Here is a 15,583-nt window from a genome sequence, read left to right as displayed (position 1 = left end):
GCCCTGGGGCTGAGAGCCAGCAGAAGAGCAGCCCCAGAGGGCAGCTGAGCAATGCTCAGCAAGAGCTGAAGGAGCTGTGGGGGGCAAGAGGCTGGGGCCAGGCTCTTGTCAGTGGTACCCAGGGTAGGACAAGGACAGGTCCTTTCCAACACCATCATGCAGAGATTCTGGGATCAGAGGATCATAGAATGGTATGGTTTGGAAAAGAACCTCTGAAGATCATCCAATCCAGCCTCTGTGATTAATCAGGGTCACCCAGGGCAGGCCACACAGGAACACATCTAGATGGACCTTGAAAGTCTCCAAACAAGGAGACTCCACAACCTCTCTGGGCAGCCTGCTCCACGCCTCCAGCACCCTCACAACTTTCTCCCCCTGCTCACATGGAACCTCCTGGATGCCACTTTGTACCCACTGCCCCTTGGCCTGGCCCTGGGCACCACTGACAAGAGTCTGGCCCCAGCCTCTTGCCCTCCACAGCTCCTTTAGCTCTTGCTGAGCATTCCTCATATCCTCTTTGGGGTCCACTCTTTGCCCACTGCCCCTTGGCCTATCACAAGACACCACTGACAAGTTCCTGTCCCCCATTTCTTGCTCCCCACCTTTCAGATATTTGTAGATTGATGCTCAGACTGCTGCTGGGGCTGCTTTTCTTCAGAGTAAACAGCCCCAGGTCACTCAACCTCTCCTAATCACAGAGATGCTGCATTTGCTTCAGCATCCTTGCAGCCTCCACTGGACTCTCTCCAGCAGTTCCTTGTCCCTCTTGAACTGGGAAGCCCAGAACTGGACACAGTTCTCCAGATGTGGTCTAACCAGTGACTGTGACTGGAGGTCTGAGAAGAAGTTTGCAATCAAAGCCCCACTCCTGCACTCACAAACCCCAAAGGGGAGCTCACAGAGCAGGAGGAGGCAGCCTCTTAGCAGCAAGAAGACAACCTCCAAATGTGGAGTGGTTTGAAACATAGAATCACAGAATCAGTCAGGGTTGGAAGGGACCACAAGGATCAGCCAGTCCCAACCCCCCTGCCATGCCCAGGGACACCCTACCCTAGAGCAGGCTGCACACAGCCTCAGCCAGCCTGGCCTCAAACACCTCCAGCCATGGGGCCTCAACCACCTCCCTGGGCAACCCATTCCAGCCTCTCACCACTCTCATGCTCAACAACTTCCTCCTCACCTCCAGCCTGACTCTCCCCACTTCCAGCTTTGGTCCATGTCCCCCAGTCCTGGCACTCCCTGGCAGCCTCAGAAGTCCTTCCCCAGCTTTTCTGTAGCCTCCTTCAGATTCTCGAAGGCCATGAGAAGGTCACCTGGGAGCCTCCTCTTCTCCAGACCAAACAGCCCCAACTGCAGCCCTCTGAGCATCCTCCTGGCCCTGCTCTGGACACACTCCAGGATCTCCACATCCCTCTTGCCCCAGGGGCTCCAGAGCTGGATGCAGTACTCCAGGTGGGGTCTCAGCAGAGCACAGCAGAGGGGGAGAATCACCTCCCTGGCCCTGCTGGCCACACTGCTCCTGATGCAGCCCAGGCTCTGCTTGGCTTTCTGGGCTGCAAGTGCACACTGCTGGCTCCTGTTGAGCTTCTCCTCCACCAGCACCCCCAAGTCCCTCTCCTCAGGGCTGCTCTCCAGCCACTCACTGCCCAGCCTGGAATGGTGCTTGGCATTGCCTCCTCCCAGCTGCAGGACCTTGCTCTTGGTTCAAACAAATCAATAAAGAGCAAATAAGGGAAAAATAAAGACTTGGGGCATGCCTGCTTGGAATTAAAAAACACCACAAGGCAGGACAGGAGCAACAATCCCAAACAACTTCAAAAAGCTTCAGAACAAAGAACCAATCTTCATGCACAGCAGCAGCAAGGGACCTAGGGGGCCCAGGCTGAAGGGTCTGCAGAAGCTCAGGCTCTGGGAAGAGCATACTGAGGAGAGCAGAGCCATGGGAAAAGAGCTCCCTGCTCTTTGCACCCATGAGCTCAACAGGAAGACTCCTGCTGAGATCTTCCCACTGCAGCCTTCTTTCCAAGGGGATTGACCACCTCCAGCTGAGTGCCAGCAGGAGAATGGAGCAGGCGAAGGAAGGTTTAACCCATCTGCAGGCTCAGACTGTGCCCACCTAGCACTTCTGCATGCACCCAAGCTGAACCTGGGGTGCAAGGCAACCATCCTCTCCACAACCTCCTTCCAGGGAGCTGCAAAGAGCAATGAGCTCTGCCCTCAGCCTCCTCTTCTCCACACTGCACACCCCCAGCTCCCTCAGCTGCTCCTCAGCAGATCAGGGAAGGGAAGGAACATCAAGGGCTAAAACCCCATTGATATGAAGGAAGCTCCTGAGCCCCACATCACTGCAGACCAAAACAATCCCTGCCCTGCTCCTGCTGGCCATACCATTGCTGATCCAGGCCAGGCTGCAGGTGCCCTTCTTGCCCACCTGGGCACACCCTGGCTCATCTTCAGCTGCTGCCAACGAGCATCCCCAGATCCTTTCCTGCTGGGCAGTTTCCAGCCACTATGCTCCAAGCCTAGAGCCTTTCTGGGGTTGTTGTGATCCAAGCAGCCAGTCACCAGTGGTGTGCCCCAGGGATCAGTGCTGGGCACAGTCCTCTTCAATATCTTTATTGATGATCTGGACCAGGGGATTGAGTTTGCAGATCAGTGAGTTTGCAGATGACACCAAGCTAGGAGCAGGTGTGGAGCTGTTGGAGGGTAGGAGAGCCCTGCTGGTAGAGAGGAGCTGAAGATGAGGCAGCAGTGTGCCCAGGTGGGCAGCAGAGCCAATGGCATCCTGGGCTGGCTCAGGAGCAGTGTGGGCAGCAGGACAAGGGAGGTTCTTCTGCCCCTGTGCTCAGCACTGCTCAGGCCACCCCTTGAGTGCTGTGTCCAGTTCTGGGCTCCTGAATTGAAGAGAGATGTTGAGGTGCTGGAAGGTGTTTGGAGAAGGGCAGCAAGGCTGGGGAGGGGCCTGGAGCACAGCCCTGTGAGGAGAGGCTGAGGGAGCTGGGGGTGTGCAGCCTGCAGCAGAGGAGGCTCAGGGCAGAGCTCATTGCTGCCTGCAGCTCCCTGAAGTGAGGCTGTAGCCAGGTGGGGTCAGGCTCTGCTGCCAGGCAGCCAGCAACAGAAGAAGGGGACACAGTCTCAAGCTGTGCCAGGGCAGGTCTAGGCTGGATGTTGTTAGGAAGTTGTTGTCAGAGAGAGTGATTGGCATTGGAATGGGCTGCTCAGGGAGGTGGTGGAGTGGCTGTGGCTGGAGGTGTTGAAGCCAAGCCCGGCTGGGGCACTTAGTGCCATGGTCTGGTTGCTTGGCCAGGGCTGGGTGCTAGGTTGGGCTGGCTGAGCTTGGAGGTCTCTTCCAGCCTGCTTGATTCTGTGATTCCATGAATCTATTCAAGTGCAGGACCCAGCACTTGCCCTTGTTGATCCTCATCCCATTGAGCTCAGCCCACGGACCGAGCCTGGCCAGATCCTCTGGGCAGGTGTAAAGGGCTAACTCACCCAGGGGAGTGGTCTTGACCCTGACCCCAGGTCCTCCTGACTCCTCCCCAGATGTGGGTCTGAACCTGACCCCAGGGGTAGTGCTTAGCTCACTCCCACTTCCTTTCTAGCCCCCTGTAACAACAGAGGAATGTCCTGCTTCTCTTTCTCTTGCCCTGCCTCCCTGCCTGCCAGCATCACTCCCCTGGTCCTGCTGCTCTTTTACCTCGTGGCCATCAATCCACGAGTCAGACAAAACCACTGCCATCAATCTGGTTGTAGAGATATGTTTTGTGTCTTGTTTTTCCCCTTCCCTCTACCTCTTTGTAACTCACCTCAAATGCCTCTTATTTAAAGTTTTCTCTTTTAACTTCTGAGTCGAAGTGAGACTACTTGCACTATCTGAGGGCTGGCCAGGAGTAGGGGGACAGGCTCTGCTCACTGCTGCCTGGGATAGGACATGGAGCAATGGATGGAAGCTGCAGCACAGGAGGTTCCAGTTCAACACAAGGGGGAACTTCTTTACTGCAAGGATCACAGAGCACTGGCACAGGCTGTCCAGAGAGGTTGTGGAGTCTCCTGTGGAGCCTTTCAAGGCCTGTCTGGATGTGTTCCTGTGTGACCTGAGGTAGATTGTGTGGTCCTGCTCTGGCAGGGGGTTGGACTCAATGATCTGCTTGGGTCCCTTCCAACCCCTGACATCCTGTGAGCCTGGGATCCTAACTCAGTGTCGCCTGAGGGGTGTGAGCCACTGCTCCCAGTTCTGTGCCAGCAGTGGACTGGGAAGGCTCCACTCTGTCTCTTCACTCAGATCACCAATGAAGAGCTCATCCCTGCATGGCTCTGTCTGAACATCCCATTCTCATGTCATTTGTAATGGAGGACTCTGCACTAAACCACAAGGGGAAGTGATGCAAACTGTTGGCTCCTCCTCAGGAAATAGAAACCTCATTTTTAAACATAGAACCAAAGAATTGTTTGGGTTGAAAGAGCCCTCTGAGACCACCCAGCCCAACTACCAACCCAACCCCACCATGGCCATCAACTCATGGCCCCAAGTGCCATGGCCACACCTTTATTGCACACCTCCAGGCATGGGGACTGCACCACCTCCCTGGGCAGCCTGTACCAATCCCTGACCATTCTTGCAGCAAAGATATTTTTCTTCCTCTCCAACTTAATTCCTCCTCTGGCACAATTTCAGGCCAGTTCCTCTTTTTCAGATGACTGATGAGAAGAGCCCAAACCTCACCTCACTGCAGCTTCCTCTCAGGCAGCTGTAGAGAGCAATGAGGTCCAGATCATACCACACACAGATTCTCAAAGCAAGGCAGCATAAAAGCACCCAACCAAGATCATCTCAGGCAGAGAAAGCTTCAGTGAGCTTCATCTTTCTCCCCTATTTCCTGCCTTAGAATCATAGAATCAGCCAGGTTGGAAGAGACCTCCAAGATCATCCAGTCCAACCTATCCCCCAGCCCTATCCAGTCATCTAGACCATGGCACTAAGTGCCTCCTCCAGTCTTTTCTTGAACACCTCCAAGGGACAGTGACTCCATCCCAGTTTCCTTGACTCTTGGCATGCTCATGCCTGGCATCTGTGCCTACTGAGTGCCACCAGGCTAGCAACTCGAGGGAGCAAGGCAGCTGTGCCTGTGGAGCCCTCTCTCCATCCCTCTCCTTTCCTGTGTCGGAGCAGTTCAGGTTCCCATAGAAACAGAGAGGGAAGAGCAAAGGCAGCAGATGGAGATGAAGAGCTGAGTGCTGTCGGGGTGGGTGCTGGGATAGTGGGACAAAGAGGACGGGCAGGAGGTGGGACAGGTCCTTTTCTGCTGGAGAAGGCAGCCAGAAGTTCTGCTGATCAAGTTGCTGCAGGCCAGAGAAGCTGGGAAGGTTGGGATGACTGAGGGCTGCCCAGGAACACGATTAGCAGATGCTCCTGAGAGCTGTCCTGCTCCAGGTGATCCAGCCCTGGTCAGGAATCCTCCAACCACCCCAAACCACAGTTTCTGAGTCCCAGCATGCTGGAGGCTCACAGCCTCATCCAGTCTGGCCTTCAGCACCTCCAGGGAGGGTGCAGTCACAGCCTCCCTGGACAACCTGTGCCAGTGTCTCCCCATTCTCACTCCCAAGAATTTCTTCACAGGCTCACAGATGTCAGGGGTTGGAAGGGACCCAAGGATATCATCAAGTCCAAATCCCCTGCCAGAGCAGCACCACAGAATCTAGCTCAGGTCACACAGGAACACATCCAGACAGGCCTTGAAAGGCTCCACAGAAGGAGACTCCACAACCTCTCTGGGCATCCTGTGTCAGTGCTCTGTGAAGTTCCCCTTTGTGTTGAGCTGGAACCTTCTGTGCTGCAGCTTCCACCCATTGCTCCTTGTCCTCTCCCAGGGAGCAGTGAGCAGAGCCTGTCCCTCCCCTCCTGACCCCCAGCCCTCAGATAGTGATAAACAGTTATCAAATCCCCTCTCAGTCTTCTCTTCTCCAGACTAAGCAGCTCCAGGTCCCTCAGCCTCTCCCCATAAGCCATGCCCTCCAGTCCCCTCATCATCCTCATAGCCTTTCACTGGACCCTCTCCAGCAGATCCCTGTCCCTCTTCAACTGGGGAGCCCAAAACTGAACACAGTATTCAAGATGAGGTCTCAGCAGGGCAGAGTAGAGGGGCAGGAGAACTTCCCTTGATCTGCTGGACACACTCTGCCTAATACACCCCAGGATCCCATTGGCCTTCTTGGCCACAAGGGCACATTGCTGTGCCATGGATGTTCTCCACCAGCACTCCAGAGCCCTCTGCACAGGGCTGCTCTCCAGCAGTCACCTCCCAGCCTGGACTGCTGCAGTTTATTCTTCCTCCCCAGGTGCAGGACTCTGCTCTTGTCTTTGTTGAACCTCATCTGGTTCCTCTGTGCCCAGCTCTGTCTGTCCAGGTCTCTCTGGATGCCCACACAGCCTGCAGCTGTCTCAGCCAAGCCTCCCAGTTTGGTGTTATAAGCAAACTTGCTGAGCAGACTCTGTCTGTGTCCTCATCAATGTCATTGCTGAAGATGCTGAGCAGGACTGGACCCATCCATCTTCCTCATCTCCACTCTCAGTCTCCCCTCTCCCAGCTCAAAGTCATTTTCCTTCATCCTGCCACTCCCAGCCCTTGTCCAAAGCCCCTCCTCAGCTCTCCTGGAGCCCACTCAAGTACCAGAAGGCCACTAAGCTGGGAGCCACTGGTGTTACTATAGGTCACTACTGAATCAGCTTTAGAAGGCCATAATGCAAGGTGACTGGAGATTCCTGAAGGCAGGAATTCTTCTCCAAAGCCATTTCCAAGCATCTCCACACAAATGTCCCATTGGCATTCATCTCTCAGCACCCTTGTGGTGCTGTCTCCACAGACATGTGGCACCTGGGTAGAATGGAGAAGAACCTCATGTAGTTCCAAAAGGGAAGTACCCTCTGCACCAGGACAGGAAAGGGGGGACCTGCTGGGAAGCAGCTCCATGCAGGCAGACCACAGAACTTGCTGAGGCTGCACTCAGTGCCTCTGTCCATGGCACTGCTCCCAGGACTGACCCATGAGGGACTTTGCTTGTCACTGGCCTCCAACTGCCCATGGAGCCACTGGCAGCCACTCTCTGGGTGTGGCCATCAAGCCAGTTCTTTATCCATCAGTGCTCCATCCATCAAACCCATGTGTCACCAGCCTGGAGACCAGGATGTGGTGTGGGACAGTGCCAAAGGCCTTGCTCAGCTCTAGGTCACTGCCATCAGTTGCTCACCCCTCAGCTATGAATGTTGTGACCTGCTCATAGAAGGCCACCAGGTTTGCCAGGCAGGATTTGCCCTTGGTGCAGCCATGCTGATTGCAGCCAATCAACTCTTCACTGTTGTCCTGTCTCAGTGGTGCCTCCAGGAGGATCTGCTCCATGATCTTAGCGGGGCACCTGCAGACAACACCTGGTTCCTCTCTGATTTATGGGAGTCATAGCAGTGGCTCCATCTGGAAGTGGATCTAACCTCAGATGGCTCTGAGGCTTAGTTAAGCATCTCCCCCATGACCAAAGAGCCACCCTGGCTGCTATTTTGTCTCCAGGATCAAAAGAGGTTCTGCCAATTAGGTGAAAGCCACAACTTTGTAGTCACCTAGTTTGATGGAAACTCCTGAAGAGGCCTTAAAGGTGATTTGACCTCAAGCAACCCTGCTGAATTCCATCCCCTGGGGCTTCCCTAGACAGTGAGGTCTTCCTGAGGGAAGGCCAAAGCCTTGGAGAACAAAACATTCTGCCAGCTCTGCTTGGCAGGGACTCCTGGGCAGCTTTCCAGGGCAGCACTAGCACAGCCTTGTCTTGAGCGTCCTGGCTGCTTGTGCAGGACAGGAGCCAGGTGTTTAGGATGTGATCCAAAGGTGCCCATGCAAAACAAGAGACACCTACAACCCTCACAGCCATAGACTGTCATAGACTCACAGAATCACAGCATGGGCTGGGCTGGAAGGGATCTCCAAAGCTCATCCAGTCCAACCCCTTCTGCACTCAGCAGGGACATGCTCCACTAGAGCAGGTTGCCCACAGCCCTGTCCAGCCTCACCTGGAATATCTCCAGGGCTGGGGCCTCAATCACCTCCCTGGGCAACCTGTTGCAGTGTTCCAGCAGCCTCATGGCAAAGAACTTGTTCCTCACATCCAATCTCAACCTGCTCTGTTCTCATTTCAAACCATTTCCCCTCATCCTGGGCAACCTGTTGCAGTGTTCCAGAAGCCTCATGGCAAAGAACTTGTTCCTCACATCCAATCTCAATCAGCTCTGTTCTCATTTCAAACCATTTCCCCTCATCCTGGGCAACCTGTTGCAGTGTTCCAGCAGCTTCATGCCAAAGAACTTGTTCCACCTTAATCTCACAGAACACATCCAGTGGGAAGAGGCCTCCAAGCTGATCCAGCCCAACCCAGCAGCCTCATGGTGCACAACTTGTTCCTCACATCCAATCTCAATCTGCCCCATCCCAGCTCATGCTGTTGGCCAATCACAGAGCCATTCAGGTTGGAAAGGACCTTCAGCAACCACAGCTGCAGACCATGGATTTAAGAGCAATTTGGCTGTGAGGTCCTTCTCTGATGGGGTAAGGCAATAAAATAAACCCTCAGAAAAGCAGGGAAAAAGAAAGGATTTGATAAGAGGGAAGGCAAAATGATTTTGCATGGGGGAAATAAAAATGGTTTGCTAAGACCAAAAGTAAATGGAAAAGCAGAATGGTTCTAAAAGAGGAAATGTAGAATGATTAAGCAAGAGGAAAATTAAAATCCTTATGTAAGAGAATAAAGAAAAATGGTTTGGTAAGACACAAATCAAAATCATTTCATTGGAGGAAGATGTAAAATTAACTTATAAGGAAAAAGAAGTCAAATGATTCTGTCAAAGAGGAACTCTTCTGCAGGAGGGATAAACTCAAATGACCTGAGAGCAGGAGCAGTCAAACTGCTCAGTACCAAGCAGCTTCAGTTTGCTCTGCTCTTCAGTTTCCTCCCGCTCAGGATGCTATGCAGAAGTTCCTCAGCAGCACTGCAGGGGAGGAGGACCCACAGCACTCAGGGGCTGCAAGTACTAAACCAGGGCCCCAGGTGCCATGGGCACATCTTTCTGGAACACTCCCAGGCATGGGGACTCCACCCTAGAATCATAGAATCACAGAATCAAGCAGGTTGGAAGAGACCTCCAAGCTCATCCAGCCCAACCTAGCACCCAGCCCTGCCCAATCAACCAGACCATGGCACTACATGCCCCAGCCAGCCTTGGCTTCAACACCTCCAGGCACAGCCACTCCACCACCTCCCTGGGCAGCCCATTCCAATGCCAATCACTCTCTCTGCCAACAACTTCCTCCTCACATCCAGCCTAGACCTGCCCTGGCACAACTTGAGACTGTGTCCCCTTGTTCTGTTGCTGGGTGCCTGGCAGCAGAGCCCAACCCCACCTGGCTACAGCCTCCCTTCAGGTAGTTGTAGGCAGCAATGAGCTCTGCCCTGAGCCTCCTCTTCTCCAGGCTAAACAGGCCCAGCTCCCTCAGCCTCTCCTCATAGGGTTTGAGTTCCAGACCCCTCCCCAGCTTTGTTGCCCTTCTCTGGACACCTTCCAGCACCTCAACATCTCTCTTGAATTAAGGAGCCCAGAACTGGACACAGCACTCAAGGTGTGGCCTGACCAGTGCTGAGTACAGGGGAAGAATAACCTCTCTTGTCCTACTGGCCACACTGTTCCTGATGCAGGCCAGGATGCCATTGGCTCTCTTGGCCACCTGGGCACACTGCTGGCTCACCTTCAGCTTACTATCTATCAGTACCCCCAGGTCCCTTTCCTCCTGGCTGCTTTCCAGCCACCCAGTCCCCAGCCTGTAGTGCTGCTTGGGGTTGTTGTGGCCAAAGTGCAGAACCATCTCCTTGGGCAGCCTCTGCCAGCCCCTGACCACTCTTGCAGCAAAGACATTGTGGGCAAATGGATGGAGGCTCTGGTGGAGAGGGCAAAGTGCCAGCTGTGAGCTTTGCACAAGCAAGTGGAGCTCTGCCAGTCTAGGAGAAGCCCTTAAAGGAGGTAAAGGAAGGTGATTGCAAAGGCCTTGGTGAGGAGCCTCATCAAAGGCATGAAGCTGCTGGCAGGGGGGAACAAAGGTTTTCCCTCTTTGAAGGGGCTGGGAGTCAGCCCTGGGAGCAGAGGCTGCTCCTGGTGGACAGAGGTGGTGGAATCCTAGAATCAGAACCCCAGAGTCCTTTTCATAGAGCCATAGAAAAGGTTTGGTTGGAACAGACCCCCAGTATCATCCTGTGCCAATCCCTTGACCACTCTTGCAGCAGAGACATCTTTGTTCAGCTCCAGCCTCACCCTCCCCTGGCACAATTTCAGGCCAGTTCCTCTCTTCTTCCCTGAGCCTAGGGAGCAGAGCCCAGCCCCCAGCTGGCTCCAGCCTCCTCTCAGGGAGCTGCAGAGAGCAATGAGCTCTGCCCTCAGCCTTCTCTTCTCCACACTGCACACCCCCAGCTCCCTCAGATGCTCCTTCCCAGACCTCTTCTCCAGACCCTTCCCCACCTTTCTTGCCCTTCTCTGCACCTGCTCCAGACCCTCAATGTCCTTCTTGCAGGGAGGAGCCCAAAACTGAGCCCAGCACTCAAGCTGTGGCCTCAGCAGTGCCCAGCACAGGGGCACAATCCCTTCCCTGCCCCTGTTGGCCACATCATTGCCCATCCAGGCCAGGCTGCTGATGCCCTTCATTGCCCACCTGGGCACACCCTGGCTTACCTTCAGCTGCTGCCAATCAGCACCTTCAGGCCCTTTTCTGCTGGACAGTTTCCAGCCACTCTGCTCCAAGCCTGCAGCCTTCCTGGGGTTGTTGTGACCCAAGTGCAGGACCCAGACCTTGGCCTTGTTGAACCTCATTCCACTGAGGTCAGCCCATGGACCCAGCCTGGCCAAAGCCCTCTGCAGAGCCTTCCTGCCCTCCAGCAGATCAACAGTGCCACCCAGTTTGGTGCCATCTGCTCCACGTGGAGGCAGCTCTAATGTTCATTCTAAACCAGCAAGAATCTCCCACCCTTTCCCTCAACACACATTTGGACTTCCTGAAGATGTCTGCAGAGTTCTCCAAAGAAACAAACCACATTCTACAAGTTGCCTTCCTCAGCTGAGCTCTCCAGGCTCTGGAATGTCTCCCAATATTTTGAGATAATTGTTTTATGATGGTTTTGCAGAGCCAAACCTCCTCTGGACTCCGAGATCCAGTGATGGACATGGACCTGAGGACCACTCTTCTTAGTGGTCACCTGAAGGGAGCCACCTCCCTCTGGTTCTCCTATACTGATGTGGAGATGCAGAGAGACAGGAGGTAGCTCACCCTGAGCAAGGTGCAGTGAGCAGCCACTTCTTTTGAAGTGGTTTGATGCTGTTGCAGCTGAGAAAAAGCTTTGGGGTTAAGTGACCATTTGACAGTAACCACCACCAGCAGACACTTACTTTGCTTTTGCTTCTGCATCCTCATAGGCCTTGTTGGAAACATCATCCAGGCCACCAATCAGATGTTTGAAGGAGCTGTAAAGAAAAAGGGATATTTTTAGAGGAAGAGTATCCCTCTGGGAACCATCAAAGCTAACTCAGCCCTTCAGGGGCAACCTTTGTGCCTGGGATGGCTGTGACTGACCACACTAGGGCCAGGAGTCTGCTGGAAAATGTGACCTCAAGAGCAGCTGTGGAGCTGCTGGAGGGTAGGAGAGCCCTGCAGAGGGACCTGGACAGGCTGCATGGGTGGGCAGAGGCCAAGGGGATGAGATTGAACAAGGCCAAGTGCAGGGTTCTGCACTTTGGCCACAACAACCCCAAGCAGCACTACAGGCTGGGGACAGAGTGGCTGAGAGCAGCCAGGCAGAGAGGGAGCTGGGGGTGCTGCTGGGAGGGAGGCGCTGAAGATGAGGCAGCAGTGTGCCCAGGTGGGCAGCAGAGCCAATGGCATCCTGGGCTGGCTCAGGAGCAGTGTGGGCAGCAGGACAAGGGAGGTTCTTCTGCCCCTGTGCTCAGCACTGCTCAGGCCACCCCTTGAGTGCTGTGTCCAGTTCTGGGCTCCTGAATTGAAGAGAGATGTTGAGGTGCTGGAAGGTGTTTGGAGAAGGGCAGCAAGGCTGGTGAGAGGCCTGGAGCACAGCCCTGTGAGGAGAGGCTGAGGGAGCTGGGGGTGTGCAGCCTGCAGCAGAGGAGGCTCAGGGCAGAGCTCATTGCTGCCTGCAGCTCCCTGAAGGGAGGCTGTAGCCAGGTGGGGTCAGGCTCTGCTGCCAGGCAGCCAGCAACAGAAGAAGGGGACACAGTCTCCAGTTGTGCCAGGGCAGGACTAGGCTGGATGTGAGGAGGAAGTTGTTGTCAGAGAGAGTGATTGGCATTGGAATGGGCTGCCCAGGGAGGTGGTGGAGTGGCTGTGGCTGGAGGTGTTGAAGCCAAGGCTGGCTGGGGCACTTAGTGCCATGGTCTGGTTGATTGGGCAGGGCTGGGTGCTGGGTTGGGGTGAATGAGCTTGGAGGTCTCTTCCAGCCTGCTTGATTCTATGATGATTCTCAGCTGTGCTGAAGAAGGGATGGAAATGCTTCTCCCCCACCAGCACCCCCAGTCCTTCTCTGCAAGGCTGCTCTGTATCACCATGAAAAATATCATAGGACAAATTATTTAATGACATTGAAGAGGGAAATTGGCTTCAATTGAGTTAAATTAAGTAAAGAGGAGGTGGAATGTTGGGATTCACTTGGAGCTAAGCTGTCTCCTGTGCAAGCTGCAAGGAGCTTGGGCAGTGCCTGGCCATCATCCCGTGTCCCAGGGGAGATGCCAAGGGCATGGACACGTGGGAGAAAGAAACAGGAAATCTTTTTATATCCTGAGTGACTCCAACAAGTGGACCCAGTGACCACTGCAGCAAACAGGGAGCAGCACTCCAGCAGGAAACAAAATCCTTAGAAACACAACTGGGTGCCTCAGACAGGGCCAGGGACAGAGCCAGAGAAAGGAACTGGAGCTTCTCACTCATTTCAGTAACTGGAAACAATGAAGAAGTGAAAATAGTCCAGGGGGAAAGCCATCCTCTACACTAAGAATGGTAGGAGTTGGAAGTGACCCCCAGAGATCATCCAGCCCAACCTCCCTTCCAGAGCAGAGGCACTCAGGGCAGGTCACTCAGGAACACATCCAGGTGTGGTTTGAATGTCTCCAGAGAAAGAGACTCCATAACCTCTCTGGGCAGCCTGCCCCAGACCTCCAGCACCCTCACAGGGACAAAGTTTTCCCTCCTGCTCCCATTGCACCTCCTCTGCTCCAGCTGGCACTCAGTGCCCCTTATCCTGATTTGGTCCTGAGCATCAGGGAATTGTTTCAGTTGGAAGAGACCCCTAAGACCATCCAGTACAACCACCAACCTCAACCCCTCCATGGCCACTAAACTGTATCCCCAGGTTGGGTGAGGCCTTGAGCAACCTGGGCTGGTAGGAGGTGCCCATAGCAGCAACTGGATGGTTTTTAAGGTCCCTTCCAACCCAACCCATTCCATGATTCTCTGATCTCTGCCAGACCCATCCCCAACCCATGCCATCTGCAGCCTGCTCTGCACACCAGCACCTTGCTGGCACTCCAGTTGATAACCTGCTTAGGCAGCTGCTTTGTGTGCTGAGTACAGAGCTGGGCTGACAGCTGGCCCTCAGCATCACCACACAGCTGCTCTGCCTGGGAAAGCCCTCCAGGGTCATCCAGTCCCAACACCAACCCCACCCCACCATGGTGACTAAGCCATGGCCCCAGGTGCCATGGGCACACCTTTCTGGAACACCTCCATGCATGAGGACTGCACCACCTGCCTGCGCAGCCTGTGCCAGTGCTCTGCCACCCTTAAATCAAAGAAGTTCTTCCTCATGTTTAGATGGAACCTCTGAAGAGGCTGCCCAGAGAGGCTGTGGAGTCCTCTTCTCGGGAGACCTCCCAGACCCATCTGGATGTGTTCCTGTGTGACCTGCCCTAGGTGCCCCTGTGCTGGCAGGGAGGGTGGATTGGATTATCCTCAGAGGTCACGTCCAACCCCTGCCATTCTATGGTTCCAGTTTCTGCCAGTACCTCTTCTCCTGTCACTGGGGACCCCTGGGTGTTCAGCAAGTAAGGAGCACACATTGCTAAGGCAATATAGGAACCACACTGCAGAGTCTTTGCATTTTCATGGAGTCACAGAATGGGCTGGGCTGGAAAGGGGCCTCCAAATCTCATGCAGTCCAACCCCCTCTGCACTCAGCAGGGACATCCTCCACTAGAGCAGGTTGCCCACAGCCCTGTCCAGCCTCACCTGCAATATCTCCAAGGATGGGGCCTCAACCACCTCCCTGAGCAACCTGTTGCAGTGTTCCAGCAGCTTCACAGCAAAGAACTTGTTCCTCACATCCAATCTCAATCAGCTCTGCTCTCACCTCAAGCCCTTGCCCCTTGTCCTGTCCCTGTAGGCCTTTTGGGAACAGTCCCTCTGTAGCCTTCTTGTAGCCTCTTCAGTTACTGGCAGGAAGCTCTAAGGTCCCCCTGGAGCCTCCTCTTCTCCAGGCTGAACCTCCTCAGCTCCCTCAGCCTGTCCCCACAGCAGAGCTGCTCCAACCCCTGCTCATTCTCCACCAGGGAACTGTCCTTCCCTTGGCGAGGATCTCAGCTCAGCTGGCACTTCACACACAGAGGAGCCACAGATGAGGATCCTGCTGCCCCAAAAGCTCCAGCCCCTGGCTGTTGTGTAAGTCCACCCAGCAGTGGGGCCCATCAGGCTGGGCTGACATCCCTGGGTGGCCCAGAGGGCAGCTGTGGGTAATGCAATATCCTGTGGTGGCTGAGGTTAAGCAGGGTGGCCTCAAGCCCCCTGTGCCCTTCAACAGGATGAAGCTGTTCCAAGCAGCTCAAACTTGCCTCACACTCTTAAGTGGGTACTTAAGTGTCCTGCTTCATCAGGAGATGCCTGACCCTGAGCAAGGGACCTCATGGGCACATATGCCCCAGAGGGGTGAAGTAGGCTTTGGTTGTCCTGCAGTGTGAGCAGCAGCTGGGGAAAGCCACGTTTTACACATTGCTGTGCTGAAGGGAAGGTCACTGCTGAGAGATCAGAGCCATCAGGTCCTTTGGGTTGGAACAGACCTCCAAGACCACCAAGTCCAACCCTGAACCCAGCACTGCCAGGGCACCACTAACCCATGGCCCTCAGCACCACAGCTACACAGCTTTGCAATCCTTCCAGAGCAGGGGAATCCAACACTGCCCTGGGCAGCCTGGGCCAGGCCTTGACAGCCCTTTTGGTGCTAAAATTGTTCCTTGTCTCCCACCTAAAGCTCCTTTGGTGAAACCTGAGGCCATTTCCTCTTGTTCTGTCATTTGTCACTAGGGAGCAGAGCCCAATCCCCACCTGGCTCCAGCCTCCTCTCAGGGAGCTGCAGAGAGCAATGAGCTCTGCCCTCAGCCTCCTCTTCTCCACACTGCACACCCCCAGCTCCCTCAGATGCTCCTTCCCAGACCTCTTCTCCAGACTCTTCCCCACCTTTCTTGCCCTTCTCTGCACCTGCTCCAGACCCTCAATGTCCTCCTTGCAGT

General features: G+C 54.7%; 1 protein-coding gene across 1 annotated transcript in view; it reads right to left on the bottom strand.

Moving 5' to 3' along the window:
- Positions 1 to 15,583, bottom strand: part of PRKG1 (protein kinase cGMP-dependent 1) — a 439,344-nt gene that overhangs the window by 46,385 nt on the left and 377,376 nt on the right. The window contains exon 9 of the mRNA XM_064145000.1: positions 11,465 to 11,539. Coding sequence (XP_064001070.1) covers positions 11,465 to 11,539 — 75 coding nt within the window. The remainder of the gene's footprint in view (positions 1 to 11,464; positions 11,540 to 15,583) is intronic.

The sequence above is a fragment of the Pogoniulus pusillus genome, chromosome 6 (genome assembly GCF_015220805.1).
Source record: "Pogoniulus pusillus isolate bPogPus1 chromosome 6, bPogPus1.pri, whole genome shotgun sequence".
NCBI classification, from domain to species: domain Eukaryota; kingdom Metazoa; phylum Chordata; class Aves; order Piciformes; family Lybiidae; genus Pogoniulus; species Pogoniulus pusillus.
Note: the sequence above shows the minus strand (reverse complement) of the source record. Positions and strands in the feature narration are given on the sequence as shown.